Source organism: Orcinus orca, chromosome X (genome assembly GCF_937001465.1).
Source record: "Orcinus orca chromosome X, mOrcOrc1.1, whole genome shotgun sequence".
NCBI lineage: Eukaryota > Metazoa > Chordata > Mammalia > Artiodactyla > Delphinidae > Orcinus > Orcinus orca.
In genome coordinates, this window is record NC_064580.1 from 7,627,039 (window position 1) to 7,651,867 (window position 24,829).

Consider the following 24,829-nt stretch of genomic DNA (forward strand, 5'->3'; position numbering starts at 1 on the left):
AGGGGCGGGGGTGGGGGGGGGGTGTCTTAAAACGCTCACAGGTGCTCAGAGGTGTTGAAGAGGCGCCGGGGTGAATGGGCCCGAGGCAGAGTTTTGCTCCTCTGGAGCAGACCGGAGGCGTGGCTCCCGGTGGGGACGGGCAGGCTCCAGCCGCGGGCTCCAGGCTGCTCTTCTCGTTTCAGCCTGTCCGCCAGCACCCTGACCATCTCCTCGGGGAGCAGCCGCGGCTCCCTGGCCTCCAGCCGGGGCTCGCTGGCCTCCAGCCGGGGCTCCCTGAGCTCCGTCAGCTTCACCGACATCTACGGCCTCCCGCAGTACGAGAAGCCCGACGCCGAGGGCGGCCCGCTCCTGCGCTTCGACCTCGTCCCATTCGACTCCCTGGGCCGGGACGCCCCCTTGGCGGACGCCCCGGGCCCCGCGGGCCTCCACAAACAGAGGCGCTCCCTGGACACGCCGCAGTCCCTGGCGTCCCTGTCCTCGCGCTCCTCGCTGTCCTCGCTGTCCCCGCCCAGCTCGCCCTTGGACACGCCCTTCCTCCCGGCCTCGCGAGACTCGCCCCTGGCGCAGCTCGGGGACGCCTTCGAGGTGGCGGGCGTGGGTGCCCTGGACAGGCTGCGAGCTCAGGCCTCCGCAGTGGGGGACGAAGACACGCCGGGCGCGGCGTCCTTGCCGCCGCATGGGTGTCCCGGGGACGGGGAAGGACCTCGTGAGCGAGGACCCCAAGCGGCTGCCGCTCCCACGGCTGCAAGTACGTACTGATGGGTCCGGTGGGTGCCCCGGGGCGGGGGAGGAAAGGTCTCGAGTTCAGGGAGGAAGCCGTGCATCCGCATAGAAGCCAGCTGGCTCTGCTGTGGCCTAGTGAGCCCTCAGCTTAGGACCCTCCAGGGCAAGAGGAGGCCCGTGCGCCCGCTCGCTTGCTCGCTCGCTCGTTTTGCGTGCTTTGGCCCTGGGTCCTTGAAATGTCATGGAAACTGGCAAAGTAGTCTTTCCCAGGCATTTGGCTTGTTTTCAGAATATACTTAATTGTCGAAAATGAGACAGTTCCTCCACATTCGGAGGCTGATAAAGAAGTACGCGGGCCTTAACTCTCCAGGGCGTGTGCCCAGATACAACGTTGTGTGTGTGCCCGCCTCAGACCAGCCTTGGGAGTGCTGTCTGGCCGTGGCCCGGCAGAAATCTCTACTTCCGTTGGCCCTGTGACTTCATCTCTTCATCCTTTGTCCTTGTACTTTTTTTTTTTTAATTTATTTTTGGCTGCGTTGGGTCTTCGTTGCTGCGCGCGGGTTTTCTCTAGTTGCGGCGAGCAGGGGCTACTCTTCATTGCGGCGTGCGGGCTTCTCATTGCGGTGGCTTCTCTTGTTGCAGAGCACGGGCTCTAGGTGTGCGGGCTTCAGTAGTTGTAGCACACGGGCTCAGTAGCTGTGGCTCGCGGGCTCTAGAGCGCAGGCTCAGTAGTTGTGGCACACGGGCTTAGTTGCTCCGCGGCATGTGGGATCTTCCGGGACCAGGGCTCGAACCCGTGTCCCCTGCATTGGCAGGCGGATTCTTAACTACTGTGCCACCAGGGAAGCCCTGTCCTTGTACTTTTCAAGGACATAATTCTGTCACGGAGGGAGTGAAAATATCAGTCCTTTCTACCGAATCGATTTCTCCGCTGCTCTTGAAATCCAGAAACATGTAGCCATGAGAATTTCGTCTGTCCAGTTGGTGTTAATTCAGCTTCTGCTGGGTGCCAGCGTCTGTCAGCTTGTAGCCCACATGGAAAGCCAGACTGCTGTTGTGGGGGGTATTCTGGCTGATGGCTGGTGCACAAAGCAGAGTCTGGGCTCCACCCTCCTTATCTTCACCCCGAGTGCTTTTGTGAGCCAACCTCTAGCGACTTTAACTTCCTGAATTTTAAGAGAAGATCAGAACAGGCCTCTCATTCCTGAAGTTCAGCCCACTTAATTTTTATTTGCACAGCAAAACTGTTTTTAGACATTCCATTTAGGCTAACACTAGATAATTTGTATAGCATAGTGGATCTCAACGAGGGGTGTTTTTGACCCCTGGAGATACTTGGCAGACATTTTCAGACATTTTCAGACATTGTCACACTGTGGGGCTGGTGAGGTGCTACTGGCATCTGGTAGGTGGAGACCAGGGGCAGTGCTCAACATTCTACAGCGCACAACATGGTCCCCATCTTGGCTGGAATGATCCAGCCAAGATGTCAAGAGTGCCGAGGCTGAGAAACCCTGGTCATGTACTGTTAAGCAGTCAGCAGCAAAAGGTGGAAATAAAACCTGAATACAAAACCAGGGTGATGTAGCAGAAATGGCTTCGAACTAGCAGCTTATACCCAGATTCTGTTCCCTGCCCTGTTGACTCACTAGCTGTGCGACCTTGAGCGCAACCTTAGATGGAGCTGAGTCTCGGCTTCTGTGCCCTTGAATGAGGTGATCTTTATGGGCTCTTCCATTCACCACCATTCTGTTACCTGTCGGGTTTTTTTATGTATACCCACGCGGGTTATTATATATATGTAAGATAATAGTCTCTTGTAGCCTTTACGTGTTTAACCAGAGATCCATTATGTTCTGCGGCAGCCCCGAGCCTTTTTGGCATCTCTGTTATTTTGGTGTCTCCCCCTCTGCGTTTGCAAACACACCTTTCATATCCCCAGATACGTTATTTCTGTAATTCACATGTACAGGGGAACTTTATTCGCTTTGTTCTTTGTTGCAATCACAGGTTCAGTGCTCCATGTTTATTCAAAAAAGAAAATACAAAATAAGGACTGAATCGTGCATCTGTTGCTTGAGCTTCCTCTTCTCAGTGTCCAGCCCCCCGTACCAACTTTTCTTTAAAGGCTGAGATACAAGAGTGTCTGTCTACTTATGCAGGAAATCCACACAAGGTCCAGCACCGCTTTTGGTCCAGGGGAAAGACTGGGTGGGAAGGGGAAGAGCTGACTTAATTTCTGATCCTGATTTCTTTATTTTTCTTTTCTACTTTGTGGTGGATGTTATAGTGCTTCAAGCTTAGACTGGGAGGTCTTTGCTTATGGTGTGGTCAGATACTTCCACCCCGTGGTGCGTTCATATATGACACTCTGGGTAGAATACAAACTAGAGGTACTTGACTTAGTGAATGGGTCTTGGTAGGTGCTCTCGCAGGGCTGGGTTGGGTGAGCAGCTTCAGGCATGGACACAGGGTGACTCCTTGCCTCCCGTGATGCTTATGAAGCCTAGAGTCATCGCAGCTTCATAAAGTTAGCGAGGATCTCAATACTCATTGTATTAACCCCACCCCTCATTTATGACGCCCGAGGTCACGTAGTTCCCTCCACTCTCCAGTCTGACTAAGAACAATACAGTCTAAGTTTGACTCAAGGAAGCTTTAGCGAGAAAAATTTTTAGTAACATAAAATTCAGAATTGCCCATTGTGTTTTAAATCAACCTGAGGGGACAGAAGGTGGGGCAGGGGAGTGGAGAAACAAACTGTCATCTTTAACAGTTTTTACATGTTTACTACAATTTTATCTTCCCCACATTTTGAAAGTCAAATGTGTCATGATTTTGAAATCTGTTCCTATTTTCATTTCCCACTGGTATTTGCTAATATAAGTCGGTAAATATTTTAACCTTGTTCATTTGTTTATTGATGATTTTTATTACATTCATACCCTGTTTAAAATTGTTGTCTTAAATTCTACAGTTTTTTCACTTTGTGCTTTTTTTTTTTTATCTCTTTTCTCATGCGGCTCGACAGAAACGTTCACTGTAAGTGACCTTGGATTTCTCCTTCGCCTTGCTGGTCAGACTGTGCCACATCTTTGTGCAGTGAATCAATGTATTTAGGATGGTCGGGGTGTGGTCAGGAAGGGCATAGCTCATAGCTGTGCTTTAATGTAGCTCAACAGTTGCTCTTATTATTGTTGTTGTCATTTGAACGGTATTCATCCTGGCTATGAAAGTTGTGTAAGAACTTTTCTAAGAGCTTGACGTATTTTTTCCTTCTTGGGTTTTTTTCCCAGACTTTAACACTTTCATTATTTTAATATGCCAGCTGGCAGCTTTGCCCACGATGTGATTTTCCTTATACTTTCTTCCCTTTTGTCAAGCAGCGTTGCTGTCCTTAAGTCTCAGGGTCTATTTGTCTGTGTTTAATGATGGAAAGGTCTGAGGTTTATAAAATGAACGTGTGGAAGCTTGTTTATTCCTTACTTCACTGGCGTTGCTCCCCACTCTCCGTCTCGTTGCCTTGAAGCCCAAGAGCAGATGGTTGCGGTGTGTACTGTGGGGTGTGCCGTGTGCTTTCTTTCTCACCCAGGGCAAGTGCTGACCGTACCTCCTTCTGTCAACTCCTGCATCCAGTTGCTCCTTGAATGTGCTAAGCCCAGGATCACTGAGGATTGATTCCCCCATTTCCTTTCTCTCTTCATCCACTTTCATTGCAATGAGAGAGAAATTTTGGCAGTCACACCATTGGGTTGCCTGGAAGTTAACTGGATCATTGTGTGGTGTTACTTCCTTAAAGGCATGTAGGGCCGAGTGTCAGGGCTGGGAATGGAAGTAGTGAGCCATTGTGTTTGCTGGGGTTCCATGGAGCAAACTGAGGGGTTCTATCTGCAGTTTAGAGCTGGAGGCTCTGGGTCCTTCCATGGGGCCGGGGTGACGAGCAGAGCTGTACTTGGGAGTCGTCATCTACGATCTGAGAGTCGGTGCCTCCGGCCACCCCAGGACGGAGCCAGCTTCTGCCGCTGACCGAGGCAGGGCCGGTGGCCCCCACGCTGGGCGCTGCAGGCCTTTGAAAGGTCGGCTTTTGTCTGCAGTTAACATCGTGAGACCAAAGGCCACAGCCCTGTCTGTTTTGTACCCCGATGAATATATTTGGGTTTAATTGTTCTGTGAATAATAAATTGGTTGAACAGAGAGACGGTCATTGGTGGACTCGCTATTTCCCTCAACTCAGGGGTGCACAGGTGTCTAGATTTTCAATTTCTAGAGCTTAGATGGCCGGAGAACATAGAGAGACAAGAGGGACCTGCATTATTAACAAGAGGCATTGTGATGCCAGAGTGAGGCTCAGTTTGGGGCTTCATGCTTTAAGCCTGTGTTCTAACCATGTGTGCCTCTCTCAGAAGCGTTGAGGTTCCTGTGTCCGTCGTCACATTTAGCAGCGGGAGACGGCATGCCTGTTTCTGTTGCTTTTGTTAAAAGAAACTTGTTGCTGTGAGGGAAGGAGTAGAAAGAGTTGATGAAATGATAAAAGGGAAAATGTCAGTAGTTGTCTTTGGCTCTTGGTTACAATAGATATGAGACAAAAATAAGCTGCCCAGTCATGGTCCTTCCTAATCCCAGGAGACAGTTCTGGAAGCCAGTGTGGCCCCAGGGCTGCTGAGGAGGACGCTGCAGTTAGAGCGGCAGAGGGGTCACGGAGACTTTGGCAAAGGCCCAGTCTGGGTGCATCTGTGTCCTCTGACTCGAAAGTCACTCCATTTTGTTGGGGGTTATTTGATGATTTTTAAAAACTCTGTTTTCTGATTATAAAGCAGTGTAGCCTGTGTTCCTTGTATAAAGTATGGAGAATACCAAGCAGCGTCAAGGAGGAAACATCCCCCACCTGCTTCTCGGAGAGCGCGCTGCCGTCCACGTGCAGGCGAAATCTCTCTCCAGGCTTTCCCGTGTGACACTCTCTCAAAGGGCCACGCCAAGGGCCTTCCCGCCACCTTCTGACCTGTGCGCTCATTAAGGAGGTGAAGGGAGATTGATGATCATTTAAAGAGCTTTTAAAGAAGTAGCCAGAAGCCTGTTTCTTCCATTTTCCAATATAAGAAAAGACTCGAGCAGAGTGCATGTAAACACACATCTGCACACGTGCTGGCCTGTCTCTGCCACTTCGTGCCTTTGTCTCTGCTCTGCCCTGGGCTCCCGCACTGTCGCCTCCTGAGCCCGGCCGTGTCTCTCGCCTGCAGCAGCGACCCCCCGAGAAGACAGCGCCCAGAGGCTGGAGCGGAGAGCGCGCTGCGTGTCCGCCTGCCTGTCCGATTACTCTCTGGCCAGCGACAGCGGCGTGTTTGAACCTCCCACCAAAAGGTTAGAAGCTGACCTTCTCCCCTGCCTGGGCTGACTTCCCAAAAGGCACCCCTGCCGAGACCTGTTTGGCTTGACACTCTGTGTGTCTCCGGGGTGCAGCTCTCCTGGCTTTTCTCCATGCGGGAGGGGCCCTGAGCATCCCCACAGACCCCCTCTGCTCCCAGGTGGCGTCTGGGGACTGGCCTGGCTTCGGGCATCTAGGATGACTGCTTTCTCTCTGGCCCCGGGGGTTGGAAGGCATGAGCTCAGTAGAGCCGGAAAAGGAGAACCAGTGTGCGAGGGAGACCTGCTTTTCTAGAAAGGACGTTCACTAGAAATGGATGTTTCCCCCGTCCCCTTTCCTTAGCTGGAGGAATCAACTTTGCAAGGACAAAACCCCTTGTGGGCTTTATTTTGTTTGAGACCTTTGATGTCATTTTTTCAGCTCAGATATCTGTATACATTTCACTTATCGCCAACTTTTTTTTTGGCTGCGCTGCTCAGCTTGCGGGATCTTAGTTCCCTGACCAGGGATTGCATCCGCGCCCGCTGCAGTGGAAGCGCGGAGTCTTAACCACTGGACCGCCAGGGAAGTCCCTCCTGCAAAGCTTTTAAGAGTATATGTTTTTGATCTTTGTCGTAAATATCACATGTGGTTTTGAGAGGTATTTTCTCAAAAAGGCCACTTCGTCAGCAGGTACCCTGGGAGGTGACGTCATGGATCCTGGGGACCTGCCGTGCCCTGCCAGTCACTTAAAGCATTTATTTATGTCGCAACTTAGTAAAGCCCTTCTCAGTAAGAAGCACCCCTAGTGTGAGAGAGCTTCTGCCGAGCCCGAGGTAACCAGGCCCCCTCGGAATAACGCGGTGCCTTTCCGACTGTGTTCAGGAGTGAGGATGCTGACGACCCTGCGCGTGGAGACGCTTGCGGTAACGAGGGGCCCCAGATCCATGTTGGATTTTTGTGAGTACAGAAGACTCCTTCCCTGTTGCTCGTAAAGACGATGGGTAGATTGGGGCCCGCCCGGCGACTCACACCTCCACACACAGGCCAGGAGGGATGGAGGGACCCGCGTGATCCGGCTGCTGCTCCCTGGCCTGGGTGCCCCCGGGCCCATCTCAGCGGTCTCAGGTGAAGGGACAGAGGTGGCGGGAAGGAGAGATGGGCCAGAGCGGCTCCATTGCCGTCCTCCAACAGCGAGTCACAGCCAGGGACTCTCACCCCATGGGCACAGTCCGGCCCTCGGGGAAGTTCCCGCCGCAGCTGGGGTAGCCAGGTGCTGTGCAACACTAAGCGTTCTGGTTTCTAGCTACAGTGTCTAGAAAGGCAGTTACCAGCAGTGTTCAGATGAACGAGGCAGGATGTTCACATCCCAGCAGCTTTCTTTTGCTCACTCTTGTCATCCTAGTGTTTCTCGGCACTCGTGACGTTCGGGCTGGGTCACTCTTGGTGGGGGGCCGTGCTGTGCCCTCTGGCGTGTTGAGCAGCAGCCCTGGCCTCCACCCACTACACGCAGTAGCCCTCCTCCACTCAGTGTGACAGTAAGAAACGCCTCTAGACTTTGCACAGGTCCCCTGGGGGTGGGGTGAGGACCACTGCAGTAGTTCAAGCAGGATTTCTGCACCGTGGGGCATTTGCAGTCTGTGAACGTGCATTTTATTTTCTAGGCACGACAGTGCCAGCGAGTGTCTCCTCGTGAACGTGCTCCAGCTGAAGAACTTTGCTGGGCTGGTGGTGAAGGAAGACTGCAAAATGTAAGCTCCCGCGCCAGTGGGGGCCGTGTCCTCCCCCCGGGCCCTTCTCCACATGGCACCACTGGCTGACCTGCTGCACGTGGCAGTTTGGGGAGGGAAAAGACTGTCTTGGAACCTGAATTTACAATAAAACGCTAGGGGGTGTCTGTCTGAAATCTAAAGGATTGTAAGTTTTAAGAAGAGGCTGGTTTATTATTTGAGGCAGGTGGTGTTACTGGAGCCCGGCTGGTTATGTGCCGTGGCCATGCTGACAAAGTGCCGGGTGCCCATCATCGGCAGCGTTGGGGCTTAAAACGTCCATTCTGGTCACAAGGCTGGTGGCGACACAGCCACACTCGGCTCTTGCGATCTGATGAGGTGCCTGAAGAGGCCTCAGGCTGGGCTCAGGCATCCTTGTCAGAGCAGGGAGAAGGAAATCTGTGTTGTCCCCAGTGGGGAGATGGGTGCCCGATGGGGGTGTGAGGTCCCACTTACCCTGGCGGGTGAACCCACCGGTGATGGGTGTTCACACCCGACGGTGCCCTCCCCTTCCGTGAGTCATCTTTGTAAACTGGCCTCCCGAAGGCCTTGGAAGCAGCCTGGTTTTCAGCAGCTGAGGGTTCGCCCTGGGATTCTGCTCGCCCTGACGTGTACTTCACTCCACTGATGCTGGAGCTTCTCCTGGGTGCTGGCTTCCACGCTGGGGGTGGATAGGGCCGGGAGCCCAGCCCGGCGGGTGCCTGGGTGGGCAAGCACTCTGAGAGGCAAGGCAGGTAGGGCTTGGAGAGGGAGCCAGGGGGCCGTGGAGAGATCAGTGCAGGTGTTTTCCCACAAAGATGGTAAAAGCAGAAGCTCCGTTTGAGTCCGCCTGAAGTCCTAACCACTGACTTGGAAGTCTTCTCTTTGTGATCGGGTTTTTCCCCCTGATCTCCAGGGGCACGTAAGTCCTTTGGGCTTACTCTTAGTTGAGAAAAGGATCTTTTCCAAAAGACATTAAAATTCTGCACATGGGCAGTGGAACAGGGCGGCGTATGTGCACACGTATGTGGTCCATGCGTGTCACGTGCAGATGTGTCAGGCTGCCTCTGTCTGCTTTTTCCTTCCTCTCTTGGTTCCAGACACATCCGCGTCTATTTGCCCCCGCTTGACTCCGGCACGCCAAACACTTACTGCTCTAAGGCTCTGGAATTGCAAGCCCCCCTGATATTTAATGAAGTTTTCAGAATCCCTGTGCATTCAAGCATGGTGACGTTGAAGTCCCTTCAGTTATACGTGTGCTCAGTGAATCCGCAGCTGCAGGAAGAACTGCTGGTACGGCGCCCTCCTCACCCTCTCCCCCTCCCTCCCCTCCTTCCGGTGTCCTGATGTCAAGTGATCTCTGTAGCTGGGAGGACAGAAAGGGATGATAAGACCCCTTATCTTGTCAAGTGTTCTGTGATTTAAATATATTATCTCAGCTAATACTTGCAAAACTCCTGTGCAACGGCTTCTGCATTATCCCTGTCTTGCAGTTGAGAAATTTGGTAGATAGAAGTATAGGATGGTCACTTAAATTTGAATTTCAAATAAACTGTGGATGCCTTTTAGTGTAAGTATGTCCCACGTAATATCTGGGACGTACCTCTATTTTAAAAAAATCTGTTCATTTGAAATTGCAGTTCACCCAGATGCCCTCTATTTTATCTGGCAACCTTATAACTGGGCAGGTCAGCAGTCCGTCTTCACCCCGGCCAGCCAGTGCAGGGCCAGGGCTTGGAAGCCAGGGTGCTTTCTTCCCAAGGTTGGAATTTTCCCCCTTGGTCCCACCCCTTCAGCGGCAGAATTAGAGATTGGAGAGTTCCACCAATCCTCTCTCTCTCTCTTTTTTCTGGGGGGGGGGGGGGGGGGGCGGGGTTATTTATTTATTTATTTATATTATTGTACACCAGTCCTCTGTTTTTTCAAAAATTCCTGCTAGAATCAGCGGCTCTTTGAGTGGCAGATCCTGAGCCTGACCCACCATTCCATGTCGTCCATTCTCTGCCCCTGTTCCCCTTCTAGCACTTTCTGATTGGGCTGAACAAGCAAGCGAGGAGCCACCCCCATTACGATCCTTTTTGATGACTTTCATTTTACTGCAGTCCTTTGAATAGCAGTGACACATTGTATGGCCTTTCTGCTTAAGATTAAAGGGTGACTTTGATGCCCATTGGTTGTTAAGGTGTAGTCATTCAGGGCCTGTTCTGCTTTTTTTTTTTTTTTTTTAAACACCACGCAGGGCATTGCTCAGATTAACTTGGCTGATTACGATGGTTCGAGCGAGATGCAGCTGCGCTGGTACTCGGTGCAGGTGTTCACCGGCCCTGAGCCCCCGCGGCGGGAGGACGAGCGGCTGGGACACAGCGACTCCCGGGACCCTGTGGCCGCCACGTCTGGAAAGACAGTAGGTGGCCTGGCTTTGAGACGGGCTTTTCCTGGGGACATTGTTTCTAAGAAACGCGTGTAGACTTAGTCTTAGAGCACAGTGGCGACGAAGAAGCAGGGTTTCAAGGGAAGTAATAAAAACGGACTATAGTGATGTATGTGGCCATTCATGGTAATATTCTTTAATGCAACTTGTTCATGATCATGAGTGATGCATTGGTTGCTTTAAAATTTGAGTCCTCAGAGCCACGTGGAAAGGCCAGGTGACTGTCTTGCTGCCAGCCGGGGGTGAGCTGCTTCCCCGCTGGAGAGCAGCCGGGGACGGCCACCAGCCCGGCAGCAGGGATGCTCCCCATGGGCTGTGCACGCGCCGCTTTCCGCTTTGCCGCCCGCACGCCGCTGGCCTCGGCTGCCTCTTAGCAACGTCCCTTTGGTCCTGTAGGACGCGGTGACGGTGCTGCTGGCGAGAACCACGGCCCAGCTGCAGGCGGTGGAGAGGGAGCTGGCCGAGGAGCGGGTGAAGCTGGAGTACACGGAGGAGGAGGTCGTGGAGATGGAGCGCAGGGCGGAGCAGGCCGAGGCTGTGTCCGAGAGGTGAGCGCGGCCAGCAGCCCCTCGGGGGAGAGGCCGCCGGGGTGTTCGTCAGGCGCCACGCTGCGTAGAATGTGTGCGGCGGGCTCTTCGGTACCTTTGCCTAGAAGTCGGGATTCTCACAGGGGATCGTATGCCAGTCTGCACGAGGGCAGTACATTGACCCCAGCTCTACGCATAGGCTTTTCACCTTTCCCTCTGTTCCCCGAATTTCTCTTAAAGGGGGGCACTGTTGAGGGACTCCCTCTGCCCAGATTGAATACAATAGGGCCCTTTAAGTTTTGTTTTTTTCTTTATTAACTGCTTTATTGGGATATAATCTCCCTACCATACAGTTCACCCATTAAGTGGACAATTTGGTGGTTTTTAGTACAGGCACAGAGCTGTGCCCCCAACATCACACTCAAGTTGAGGGCGTTTTCATCGTGCCGAAAGGAAACCCCATACCCATTACCAGTCCGCCCAGTCCTCCCAGCCCCTGGCAACTGCCCATCTGCGTGCCATCTCCAGGGATTTGCCTGTCCTGGGCCTTTCTTGTAAATGGAATCATGCGATGCCCCTTTATGTCTTCCCCGGAGCAGCCCGTGGGTGAACGCTGGACTCGGGGCAGACGTGTCTGCAGTAGAGGAATAGCTCAGATGGGCAGGCACCGCAGTAGAGGAATAGCTCAGATGGGCAGGCACCGCGAGGGAATCGCTTCCCGGCGGGTCCTTTCCAGCAGCGCTTTCGTGTTGCTTTATTTCCACGGTTTTCCATAAAGAGCATCATGTTTCCAAAGCTTGCTACTTCTTCCTAATAGCTTTCTCTGGATTTATTTTCAAGAGGAATTTATTTCCGAAAGGGAAAGTGCACGGCAGAGGGGGAAGGGTATGTGTTGAGGGATGGGCAGGAGGCTGGGCGGGCTCGGGGAGAGGGGGTTCCGGGATGCTGGCGTCTTCAGCGGCTGCAATTGGGCGATACACACAGACAGACCCTCTTAATGAAAGGCCTTGTAGCTCTGTCTTCCCTACGAAACAGAACTGCCTTTCATTTTATAAGAAAAGCAACCGTCTTCAGTCACTGGAAGCAAATATTGGGTGTGTCTGCTGCTGTGCTCTGAGTGCAGCAGTAAAGTCAGTGCCCTGATGAACGTTTTGGGGGCTGTTGCCATGCCCGCCTTCAGGAGTTGGCAAGCCGACTCGGTGGACAGTGGCTGTAGCAGCTGCGCCCAGACCAGCCCCCCGCACCCAGAGCCCTGCTGCGTTGGTGTCAGCTCCATCCACGGACACACGTTTGCTGGCCAGGCAGACCCTTACGGCCCGGAGAAACTTCAGCCCCCACCTCTGAAGGTAAGCAGAAAAGGACAAAGGATTTCGCGGAGCCCCTGATGTTTTGCCTCACAGCACCAGGTGCTGCCCTGGAAGGAGGGCCTGTGTGCCCTACGCGAGGGAACTGAAGTGAGTGGCCTCAGATCTGTAAACAGCAGGTACCATGGAAACGTCTGTCTACTTTAAATTAAAAGGAAAGGACAACTAAATGGGGTGGATTTTTACTCCTTCAGGTGCCATCTTCAGGGCCGCGTGTGGCTCAGGGTGTTTTGTGCGTTCCTAACGTTTTGGACGCTTGTCGTTTTTCTCCGTTTCTGACATTAAGAGCAGTGAAGCATCCTTTTGCCCCTTCTGTTCACCCGATCCTAGTTGTGCCCATCACTGTATCTCCACTGGGGAAATCTTTCAGGTTTGTGGTGACAAATGTCTAAGGAACGCAGTGGGGTTGGGAGACACTGTATCAGTGCTCGATTGCAACTTCGTTTCCCAACTGTTCAACTCATCAGAACGTCTACCACCACAGCCCCTGATCTCAGTCCAAAACACAGGTCCTAAGAGAAGTGAGAGCTGCCTGCTTGCAGCCTCCCGCACTGCAGCCCATGCAGTGCCTCGGGCGGAGAGATGTTCTGGGCGCGGCTGCCGGTCATGGCCATTATTCCTCTTTCTAAGAGTTTGACAAGCGTTGGTCCATGTCAGGGGCAGTAGCTGTGGGAGGCTAGCTTGGTGTGTCCTCCTCCCTCAGCTTTTAATTTTGAAGCACTTCAGATCCACAGAGAAGTTGCTAGAATAGTACAACACATACTCGTATCCCCTTCAGCTAGACTCCCCAGTTGTTAGTTCTTCACCACATTTGCATTATCTCTTTCCATGTGCATGTGGTAGCTGCCAGGCATTGCAGATGCAACAGCAAAGTAACAAATGGAAAGTCCTGCCCTGTGGGTAACAGACAGGGTAAACCAGTAAAATACAGCAGCACTTGAGATAGTCAAAGGGGCTACTGAAGAATGAGATGGTAGGGAAGCAGGGTTTGCATTTTTAGAAAGATTTACCATTTTAGAAAGGGTTACATTTAGAAATGTAAATTGGTATCTACAAACATCAGGACTGTAAAATGGTGCAGCCGCTATAGAAAACAGTATGGAGTTTCCTCAAAAAATTAAAACTAGGGACTTCCCTGGTGGTGCAGTGGTTAAGAATCCACCTATCAATGCAGGGGACACGGGTTCAAGCCCTGGTCCGGGAAGATCCCACATGCCGCGGAGCAACTAAGCCCGTGAGCCACACGGCCCGCGCGCCCATGCTCGGCAACAAAAACAAGCCACAGCGATGAGAAGCCCGCACATCGCAACGAAGAGTAGCCCCTGCTCGCTGCAACTAGAGAAAGCCTGTGCGCAGCAGTGAAGACCCAACACAGCCAAAAATAAATAAATCTATTTTAAAAAAATTAAAAATAGAATTACCATATGATCCAGCAATTCCACTTCTGGGTGTACATCCAAAAGAGCTGAAAGCAGGTCTCCAAGAGATACTCGCACATCCACGTTCATAGCAGCATTATTCACAGTAGCCAAGAGGTGGAAGCAGCCCATGTGTCCATTGACAGCTGAATGGGTAAGGAAAAAGTGTTATATATGTACTATGGAATATTAGCCTTGAAAAGGAAGGAAGTCACGTCACAGGCTACAACATGGATGAAGCTTGAAGACATTGTGCAAAGTGAAATAAGCCAGTCACAAAAGAGAGAATCCTATACGATTCCACTTATATGAGATTCCTAAAGTAATTAAATTCATAGAGATAGAAAGTAGAATGGTGGTTACCAGGGGCTAGAGATGGGGAAATGGGGCGTTGTTGAATGGGGACAGAGTTCAGTTTAGGAAGGTGAAAAAATTCTAGAGATCTCTTCCACAACAATGTAAGTATATTTAATACTACTGAACTGCACAATGAAAAATGGTTACAGTGGTAAATTTTACTTATTGTTGGCTGCATTGGGTCTTAATTGCTGCATGCGGGCTTTCTTTAGTTGCGGAGAGCAGGGGCTCTCTGTTGTGATGTGCAGGCTTCTCATTGTGGTGGCTTCTCTTATGGTGGACTGTGGGCTCTAGGCGCGCAGGCTTCAGTAGTTGTGGTGTGCAGGCTCAGTAGTTGTGGCGCACGGGCTTAGTTGCTCCGCGGCATGTGGAATCTTCCCAGACCAGGGCTCAAACCCGTGTCCCCTGCATTGGCGGGTGGGTTCTTAACCACTGCGCCACCAGGGAAGTCCATGATGGTTAATTTTATGTATTTTTTATAATAGAAATGAAAGGTCATAGAAGTCTCACTGAGAAGGCAGTTTTTGAGCAAAGTCCTTAAGGAAGGAGTCTGGGAGCCTTGTGTGGGACTGGGTATGGGCATTCAGGTGCAGGGAGCTGCAAGTGCGGGTGGGGTCGGGGTAAGGAGGCATCAGAGCTGAGGACAGAGGGAGTCAAGGGGCCGCATCACATAGGGCCTACTCAGGACTCTTGCTTTTTCTCTGAGAGCATTGGAAAACTGGTGGATAGTTTTCAACCCAGGGGTGATGTGATCTGACTCACTTTTTAAATTTTTTCCTAGAATAATTTATTGATATGAAATTCTCATAAAATGAACCCTTTCAAAGTGAACATTTCAGTGAGTTTGAATACATTTACAATGTTGTGCAACCACCACTTCTCTCTGGTACCAAGACGTTTCTTTCACCCCAAAGTGAAACCCCATAACCATTAGCATTCACTCTCCCTTATCTCTCCCCAGCCCCTGGCAACCACCAATCTGCTTTGTTTCTATGGATTTGCCAATTCTGCTTGTTTTGTGTAAATGGAATCATCCAGGGTTTAAAAGATCAGACTCCAGGGGATCGTAGCCAAGATGACAGAGTAAGGAAGAGCTCATCTCCACCCACAGGTGTACCAAAAGTACGACTGCAGTTGACCCTTGAAAAACACAGGGGTTCAGGGTGCTGACCCACCTCACAGTTGAAAATCTGCATTTGGGAGGTTTTTTTTTTTTTTGACACCTAAAGGAACTAGAAAAAGAAGAACAAATAAGATCCAAAGTTAGTAGAAGGAAAGAAAGAAAGATCAGAGCAGAAATTAATGAAAGAGACTAAAAAGAACAATAGAAAATATCAGTGAAACTAAGAAGTGGTTCTTTGAAAAGATAAACAAAATTGGTGAACCTTTAGACTCATCAAGAAAAAAAGAGAGCCTAGATAAATAAAATCAGAAATGAAAAAAAGAGGGGACTTCCCTGGTGGTCCAGTGGTTAAGACTCACAGACTGCATGGCATAGCAAAAAAAAAGAAAAAAAGGAAACGAAAAAAAGAAGTTACAACTGACACCACAGAAATACAAAGGATCATAAGAGACTACTATGAACAGTTGTATGCCAGTAAACTGGACAACCTAGAAGAAATGGATGAATTCCTAGAAACATACAATTTCCCAAAACTGAATCAGAAAGAAATAGAAAATATGAACAGACTGATTATTAGTAATTAAACTGAATCAGTAATTTAAAAACTCCCAACAAACAAAAGTTCAGGATCAGATAGCTTCACAGGTGAATTCTACCAACATTTAAAGAAGAGTTAACACTCATTCTTCTCAAACTATTTCCAAAAATTGAAAAGGAAGGAGTGCTTCTGAACTCATTCTATGAGGCCATCATCACCCCGACCAAAACCAAAGACACCACAAAAAAATAAAGCTACAGGCCAATATCACTCACGAACATAGATGCAGAAATGCTCAACAGAATACTAGCAAACCATGTTCAAGTGGGATTTATCCCAGGGATGCAAGGATTGTTCAGTATCCACAAATCAATCTAAGAGATATACACCATGTTAGCAAATTGAAGAATAAAAATCAAGATCATGTCAGTAGATGCAGAAAAAGCTTTTGACAAAATTCAGCATCCATTTATGATCAAAGATCTCCAGAAAGTGGGTAGAGAGGGAACATAACTTGACCATATATGGCCATATGTGATAAGCTCACAGCTATCATCATATTCAATGGTGAAAAGCTGAAAGCATTTCCTCTAAGATCAGGAGCAAGGCCCACTCTCACCACTTTTATTCAACATAGTATTGGAAGCCCTAGCCACAGCAATCCAGACAAGAGAAAAGGAATCCAAATTGGAAAGGAAGAAGTAAAACTGTCACTGTTTGCAGATGACATGATACTATACACAGAGAATCCTAAAGATGCGACCAAAAATCTACTAGACCTCATCAGTGAATTCAGTAAAGTGGCAACATTTAAAGTTAAGGGATATAAAATTAATATACGGAAATTGTCTGCAGTTCTATACACTAACAATGAACTATCAGAAAGAGAAATTAAAAAAAAAAATTCAGTTTACAGCTGTATCAAAAAGAATAAAATACCCAGGAAGAAATCTAACCAAGGAGGTAAAAGACCTGTACTCAGAAAATTGTTAAGTCATTGATGACAGAAATTGAAGACAACACAAACAAATGGAAAGATACACCATGCTCATGGATTGGAAGAATTAATGTTAAAATGACCATACTACCCAAGCCAATCCACAGATTCAATGCAATACCTATCAAAATGCCAAAGGCATTTTTCACAGAACTAGAAAAAATAATCCAAAAACTGTATGGAAACACAAAAGACCCCGAATAGCCAAAACAACCTTGAGGAAGAAGAATAGAGCTGGCGGTATCATGCTCCCTGATTTCAAACTGTACTACAAAGCTACAGTAATCAAAGCAGCATGCTACTGGCACACACACAAAAAAAGACACGTGGGTCAATGGAACAGAGCGGAGAGCCCAGAAATAAACCCACACTTATATAATCAACTAATCTATGATGAAGGATGCAAGAAAACACAGAGGGGAAAAGACAGCCTCTTCAATAAATGGTGTTGGGAAAACTGGACAGCTACATACAAAAGAATCAAACTGGACTACTTTCCCATTCAATTTTAAAATGTTTAAAGACTTAAATGTAAGATCTGAAACCATAAAACTCCTACAAGAAAGCATAGGTAGGTATGCTCTTGGACATCAATCTTAGCAATGTATTTTAGGATATCTCTCCTCAGGCAAGGGAAACAAACAAACAAAAAACAAATGAGACTTTATCAAATTAAAACGCTATTGCACAGTGAAGGAAACTATCAATAAAACAGAAATGCAGCCTGCTGAATGGGAGAAGATAGTTGCCAACGTTATATCCGACGAGGGGTTAATATCCAGACTATACAGAAAACTCAGACAACTCAACATCAAAAAAACAACCAACCTGATTAAAAACTAGGCAGAGGACATGAATAGACATTTTTCCAAAGAAGACATTCAGATGGCCAACAGACACATGAAAAGATGCTCAGTGTCACTAATCATTAGGGAAATGCAAATCAGAACCGCAATGAGGTATCACCTCATACTTGTTAGAATGGCTATCATCAAAAAGACAACAAATAACAAACATTGGAGAGGATGTAGAGAAAAGGGAACCCTTGTGCACTGTTGGTGGGAATGTAAATTGGTGTCACCACTGTGGAAAACAGTAAGCAGGTTCTTCAAAAAGTTAAAAGTTGAACTGCCACACCATCTTGCAGTTCCACTTCTGGGTATTTTTCTGAAGAAAGCAGAAACGCTAGTTAGAAAAGATATATGAACCCCTATACTTATTACAGCATTATTTACAATAGCCGAGGTGTGGAAACAACCTAAGTGTCCATTGTCAATAGATGAATGGGTAAAGAAGATGGGGTATATATGTGTGTATATATGGATACACACAGACACACATATATACACATACATATGTATATACATAATATGCAGTGAAATACTGGCCATAAAGAAGAAGGAAATCTTGCCATTTACAGTAGCACAGATGGACCTAGAGGGTGTTATGCTAAATAAGTTGGAGAAAGAGAAATACTGCATGATTTCGCTTATATGTAGAATTAAAAACAAAACAAAACAAATGAACAACCATAACAAAACAGAAACAGACTCATAGCTACAGAGAACAAACTGGTGGTTGCCAGGGGGGTTGAGGGGGTGGGGATGAGGGAAATAAGTGATGGAGATTAAGAGGTACAAACTTCCAGTTATAAAATAAGTAAGTCACGGGGATGTCCTGTACAGCATAGGGTATAAGGTCAATAATATTGTGTAAACTCTGTAGGGTGACAGTCGGTAACTAGAGTTATCATGGTGATCGTTTTGCAATGTATTAAAATATGTAATCAGTATGTTGAACACCTGAAGCTAATACAACATAGTAAGTCAATTATGCTTCAGTAAAAATTAATGAATGAATGGCTCATACAGCATGTGGCCTCTTGTGACTGGCCTTTCACTCAGCCTAATGTCTTCAAGGTACATCAGACTGTAGTATCTGCCAGCACTTCCCTCCTTCTCATCGCTTGCATGAGTATGCCACGTTTTGTTTATCTTCTCATCCGCCCGTGGATGTTTGGACTACTTCCACCTTTTGGCTGTTTGAGTAAGGCTGCTATGAACATTTGTGTGCAAGTATTTGTCTGAACATCTGTTTTCAGGTCTTTTTGGTATACACCTAGGAGTGGAATTGCTGGGTCTGACTTCAGTTTTTACCAGGATGTCCCTGGTGCTGTGTTGAGAAGGGTTTGAAGGGAGGAGGGAAGCGTGGAATCCAGGAGACGGGTGAGAAGCCTCCTGCGCTAATCAGGCTCAAGACGATGGTGACCCCGATGGAGGGTTGGTGATAGGAGGTCAAAACGTGCTTAATCTCGAACACAGAGCGAACAGGATTTAATCTTGGACCAGATATAGGGTGTATGAAAGAGAGCTGGGTCCAGAATGACATGAACCCTTTTTTTGCTGGAACAAATGGGAAAGTAGAGATCCTTGGCAGAGGGAATATCAGAAATTCCATTTTGGACGTGTTAAGTGTGAAATGCCAGTTAGAGCTCCAGTGGCAATGGCAAGGTTGTTTGGTGACTCCACTAATTTAATGCTTGTGTTCTAGAAAGAGTCGTGGTAAACAATAAATTACTATCTAGGTTGATAAGGAAACCAACACAGAAGATCTCTTCCCGGAAGAGGTGGCGAGTCTGCCGAAGGAGAGGCCCGGCCGCAGGGCCCGCGGCTCGCCCTTCACGCGGAGCAGCACCATTGTCCGTTCCCAGACTTTCTCGCCCGGAGCGCGAAGCCAGTACGTTTGCAGAGTAAGTCGGGAGTCCTTTGCCACCTGCCTGGAAGGATTCTTCATCGGTCGCGGGCGGGGCTGGGCAGCAGAGGGTTGGAGCTCCCAGCACATCCTCACCTGCACGCAGGGTTGAGAACTCTGAGACAGGTGGAGGGGGAGACCCCACCTGCTGTGGTCTGTGGAGACAGGACAGCAGGTTGGAGGTTGGCCGGCCGTGGCCGTGTGACAGTGACGGCACAGACTAGCAGAGACGAGGCGCTGTTGAGGGTAAGTGCTCACGACGCAGCAGACTGGGGCGCCGTTTGGCTCGAGCAGAGCTTTGACCCTCCCGCTCCTCTGACGGGGCTCGTTGGAGAAAGCATCTTCCCTTGAAAGGGCTACCAAGGGGCCGCTGCATTAGGGCAAAGCCAGAGTTTGATCATATGAGAGAGGCAGACCCTCAGGCCTACGTGGGGGACACTGAAGGGTCCCCAGGCCCACCCTCAGGCTCAGAAATTGGCTAGGACTCACGGAACTCAGAAAAGCCGTCGTATCCACGATGATGGTGCGCCGCAGGGAAGGGGTGCAGACCGACGCGCAGAGAGAAGAGGCGTCGGGCAGCGCTCCGGGGAGACGTGGCGGAGCTTCCAACCCTTCTCCCGCAGCGGAGTTGTGCGGCAGTTCTCACCTCCCGGAGCAGTGGCAGCGTGCCCGGAGCACAGCCGACCAGGGACGCTCACCCGAGGCTTGGTGCCCAGGGGTTTTGTAGGGGTGGTCATGGGGCACAGCTGGTGGCCGGCGTGGCTGACCTTCGTCTGCAGCCCCTCCAGGGTCAAGCTGGTGGCCCAGGGCCCCCCTCACATTGTCAGCAGAGACTGTGCGGCCGGGCCAAGGTCCCCAGGTAAACAGAGACGCTTAGAACGTTCTAGGGACTTATAGGTCACTGCCCAGGAGCTGAGCAGGGAGCCCACCTTTCTTGGGCAGGGAATCCTTTACTCACAGGAGGGAGCAACAGGGGCTGGACCCCGGGTGGCCACGTTTGCGAGGCCTGCAGCTCCTCTCCCCACTCAGTGAGGTGTCCCGGTCGCGCTGCCCCGGGCAGCCCAGGGTCAGGCGGGGCACTCCCGCCCCATCAGGCTGCAGCCCTGTGGGGCCTGATGCTTCATCACGCGGCTGGAGGTGCCTGATCGAAGGCCATCCTTCCGTATCCTAGACTCTTGCCGAACCCCTGTGGAGCAGCCTCCCGCCTGCTTGCTGAGGAGGATGGGGTGGTGAAGGAGGAAGCCCTTCACCGCCCCAGAGACAGGCCTCCAGCCCCTGCACTGTGCTTTGCGCCCTGCACAAAGGCACGCACTGACCGGCGATGCTTCTAGAGGCCTCTTTTTATATATGTTTGTGATGATTGGGAGGCACGTAAGTGCAGTGCTGTGACATTTCCTGCTATCTGGGGTTCATTGGCATGGAAAGTAAGGCCGTGAAGGCCAGGACTTTGCTTTCACACAGATATATGTTGATCCTGAAATGAAAACCTGCCGCCAAATGAAATACGTAACGTCTCGGCTCCCGTGAAGTCGGCATTATTTATTTTTCTTTTTAAAGACAGGCCTTTTCCCTTGACGGGCAGGGTGGGTGTTAGTGGTATGGGCTTGTCCTCCTGCCGGGAACGAGGCTCTTATCTGGAACGCCACTCTTCCCAGCTCTTGCCAAAGCTAGAAACACAGCAAATGAGAATGACTGATAAAAAGTGAAAAGCGCTGAGGAGAGTGCGGGTTTTCATGAGCGTCACACCGTACCAAGTGGCAGTTGGCATTGATAGGACCGAAATTGTGTTGCTTGATTAGCCTGGAAAACCTCAGCTGGTTCGGTTGATGGACCTGAAGCAGGGGTGGGGCTGGGGGTTGGTCTGCTTATTTGGTTTGTCTTTGTTTGGCCTGAAACTCTTGTGTGGGGTTTTCTTGTACGCGAAACCCAAAGTCTTGGTAAAAGCTCTAAACGTCATAACTGTTTGAGTACCTGCACGAGAAACAAAATAATCCAGTTCAGAGTACACAGAGAATGAATGTTGAATTCTTGAGGAAGTGTTTCTGAACCGCCGTCTTTTTGGTGTAGCTTTATCGTAGTGACAGCGACAGTTCAACGCTGCCCCGGAAGTCCCCCTTTGTCCGAAACACTTTGGAAAGACGAACCCTTCGCTATAAGCAGGTATGTGCCACGTAGACTAATCTGCCGTCTGTATGTACGCTGGGAGTTGTTTCTACAAACCCGAAGGGGTAACATTTTAGGTAAGATTAATTGAAAGGTAATATGTTTATTTCCTTGTTTACTTCGATATAATTTTTAAAAGTGTATATAATGTCAGTGTTACCAGTATTTGTTAATTTCCTAAGATAATGTCATAATCTAAGATAGTACATGATCTTTACATTTTAAAATATAATACATTAATAAACAGCCATTCTGTATGAGAGATTCTTCTTTCTTTTTTGACAAGGGAGTATATACAGTTTAGAAAATTTGGGTCTTTCAACGTGGCGCATTCTCCTACATAGGACTGTTCTACAGTTTTCCTTTATATACACCGGATTTTTTCTCCACGTCACGCCAGTTTACACAGTTTTGCTCCTTTTAATTTGTAAGGTAGTGGTTCCCTGACTTTCCCGGGCAAGAATTCTTTGAAAGAAAAAGAAATTCCCAGATCTCCTTGTGGTGGTTGTATTTAGAGTAGCCGCTGACTGAGAATGATAAGAAAATACATAACTCAGCAACAAAAGTATTTCTCAGCAGCCATGCTGTTGGCATTTTGGCCTAGGTCTGTCTTTGTTGGGGGCTGTCCTGTGCACTGTGGGCCGTTGAGCTGCATCCCTGGCCTTGACCCACTAGTTGCCAGTATCACCCCCTCCCCCAGTTGTGACGACCAAAAATGTCCCCTGAGGGCCCAAGTCACCCGTGGTTGGGAACCAGTGAGCTCTGCTATGAATTCAGCAGAGCTTTTAAATGAGTTTGTGTTTATTAAGTCACTTAGATTTGCATTTAACTTCTGTATATGTGCAAAATAGTGTTATGGGTGTGTAAAACGCATACAGTTATTCAGTCCTCCCAACAACGCTGATAGGCTCGTGGATTTGTGATTTTGTTGCGATAACTGCCTTCCCCAGCGTTGTTAGCCGTGGCGTGGGAAGTACTGCTCTCAGCTCCATGTACAAAATTCTATTCTCGTCTTAGAGCTTTCTTGAAAACAAGAGACTTGCTTACTTCAGGCGTGTGTGGGGAGGAGCGTTTTTTGTTGTTGTTGTTGATGTTTGGCCTCGCTGCGCGGCTTGCAGTTGTAGTTCTCCGACCAGGGATTGAACTTGCACCCCAGCATTGGAAGCGGGGAGTCCTAACCATTGGACTACCAGGGAGTTCCCTGGGGAGGAACGTTTTTGACAGCTTGTGTGTGTTTAACCAGAAAGCCCTCAGCGTGGTTTATAACGTGCTTTTTTCCCGTTATACAGTAGGCCTTTAAGATTTTGCCATGTCGGTCTATTTTTCATCTTTTTACAATAGCTGCGTTTTCTGCGGGCCTTATAATGTATTTGATCACTTTTCTCTTGTCAGGTATTTAGGATTTTTTCTGTCATAAACCTTTTGCACATCATCAGCTGTGCCTTTCAGGTGCAAGTCACATGAAATTTCAGAACCAAAGAAAACACAACATTTTGTGGCTCTTGCTTATATTGTCAAGTAGCACTTGAGAAAGATGACGCCCTCCTGCCCCGTGTGACAGGGTCTGTTTCTCTGCGCTTTAGCCAAAGCCTAGGTCGTCATTACAGCGGACAGCTTGCTGTCACTGGCTCGTTACCGGAGTGGAGCTTTGAACCCGTGTGGCCCACATCCGTGTTGTGTTGGCGTCGGGCCACGCTGCGGCTGTCTCTCTCCAGTGGGGTCGGTCACTCGGGGAAGAAGCTGCAGGCAGGGCGCGGGCGGGGTGGGCGCGCTCACGGCCGCCGTCTCGCAGCCCTGCAGGTCCTCCCTGGCGGCGCTGGCGGCGCGCACGTCCTTGGACCTGGAGCTGGACCTCCAGGCGTCGCGGACGCGGCAGCGGCAGCTGAACGAGGAGCTGTGCGCCCTGCGCGAGCTGCGCCAGCGCCTGGAGGACGCCCAGCTCCGCGGCCACGCCGAGCCCCCGGCCTGGCTGCTGCGCGACGAGCGCTTCCGGAGCCTGCTGCGGGAGGCCGAGAGGCAGGTGAGGCCCCGGCCCGCCAACGGGGGGAGGGGGCAGGCGGGCGGGCCTTTCTCGCCTCCCGGTGCCCGGAGCTGGCAGGGGCTTCCATCGGTCTTCCTTAAAACTGGAAGCAAACCCGTCTGGTTCACCCCACGTTGCTGTTCCAGACGAGACAGACCAAACTTGACTTCCATCAAGAACAGGCAGCTGAGAAGATGCTGAAGAAGGCCTCCAAAGGGGTGTGCCAGCTGCGCGGGCAGAACATCAAAGAGCCCATCCAGGTGCAGGCGTTCAGGTGGGGAGAAGCCCAGGCCTCACTCTCCCGCTTGCTTTTTCCTGTCATACCTTTGTCATTATGAAGAGTAAAGTAAGTATTGAGAAGGACCCACAGGAAGTCGAGGACAAAGCTGGAATCCCCACTGCTGTTAGCATTGTGCGGAGTTTCTTCCGATCTTGTTTTCTAAACACTTGTTTTTTCATGCTGCTTGTAATCACAGTGTGGGTTCGAGTTTGCATTTAGCTCTTTTTAAATTAAAATACCCCATGTTGCCACATCATCTGTTATCTTTTTTGGCTGTAATGTCTCATCTAACAGATATAATTTACCTATTTTATACCCTGCTTCTTTCCAAATGTTTGCTCCTGTAAACAGCACAGTGATCTACATATAGATACATATGTGTATCACCTTTGCCTTTTTAGTTAACTTTTTTTTTTAATTTAGTTAACTTTTGATTGAAGCATAATAGACATACAGGAAAGCATGCATATCGTCCTATATATGAAATATTTCAGTGAATTGTCATAAACCCTACATGGCAAGAATTAAATGTTATCAGCACCCCCAGATTTCCCACACCAGAATAACCACCATCTTGAATTTGAATAGTGTAGATTAGCTTTCCCTGTTTTTATCTTTTATATGAGGAAAATCACCCAGTCAATCTATTTTCTTTTGTGTCTGGCTTTTTAAAAAATTGAGGTGAAATTCACGAAGCATAAGATTAACCATTTTAAAGTGAACAATTCCATGGCATTTAGTACAGTCACAATCTGTATTCAGTTCCAGAACATTTCCGTCACCCCAAAAGGAAACCCTGTACCCCCGGTAAGCAGTCACTCCCCATGCCAACCTCTCGTCAGCTCTTGGCGGCCACCACTCTCCTTTCCGTCTCTATGGGTTTGCCTTTTCTGGACCTTTCATATAAGAGGAGTCATACAGTATGTGGTCTTTTGTGTTTGGCTTCTTTCACTTAGGATAGTATTTTTAAGGTTCTTCAATGTTGTAGCATGAATCAGTGCAGTGTTCCTTTTTAGGGCTAAATAATGTGTGCCTGACGTCTAGCCTT

At 49.4% G+C, this 24,829-nt stretch overlaps 1 protein-coding gene across 7 annotated transcripts in view; it reads left to right on the top strand.

Annotated features, from left to right (window-relative positions):
* WWC3 (WWC family member 3) overlaps nt 1–24,829 on the top strand; it is a 122,371-nt gene that overhangs the window by 94,423 nt on the left and 3,119 nt on the right. For 5 of the 7 annotated variants that reach the window (XM_012531488.3, XM_049704912.1, XM_049704913.1 and 2 more), the window contains 12 exons: nt 183–748; nt 5,961–6,081; nt 6,950–7,024; nt 7,729–7,815; nt 8,913–9,105; nt 10,052–10,216; nt 10,640–10,791; nt 11,951–12,116; nt 19,152–19,316; nt 21,386–21,478; nt 23,274–23,501; nt 23,648–23,775. In XM_012531488.3, coding sequence (XP_012386942.2) covers nt 183–748; nt 5,961–6,081; nt 6,950–7,024; nt 7,729–7,815; nt 8,913–9,105; nt 10,052–10,216; nt 10,640–10,791; nt 11,951–12,116; nt 19,152–19,316; nt 21,386–21,478; nt 23,274–23,501; nt 23,648–23,775 — 2,139 coding nt within the window. Of the gene's footprint in view, nt 1–182; nt 749–5,960; nt 6,082–6,949; nt 7,025–7,728; nt 7,816–8,912; nt 9,106–10,051; nt 10,217–10,639; nt 10,792–11,950; nt 12,117–19,151; nt 19,317–20,489; nt 21,920–23,273; nt 23,502–23,647; nt 23,776–24,829 lie in introns of those variants that run through there. The other 2 variants (XM_033420214.2, XM_033420217.2) reach the window with 2 other exon arrangements.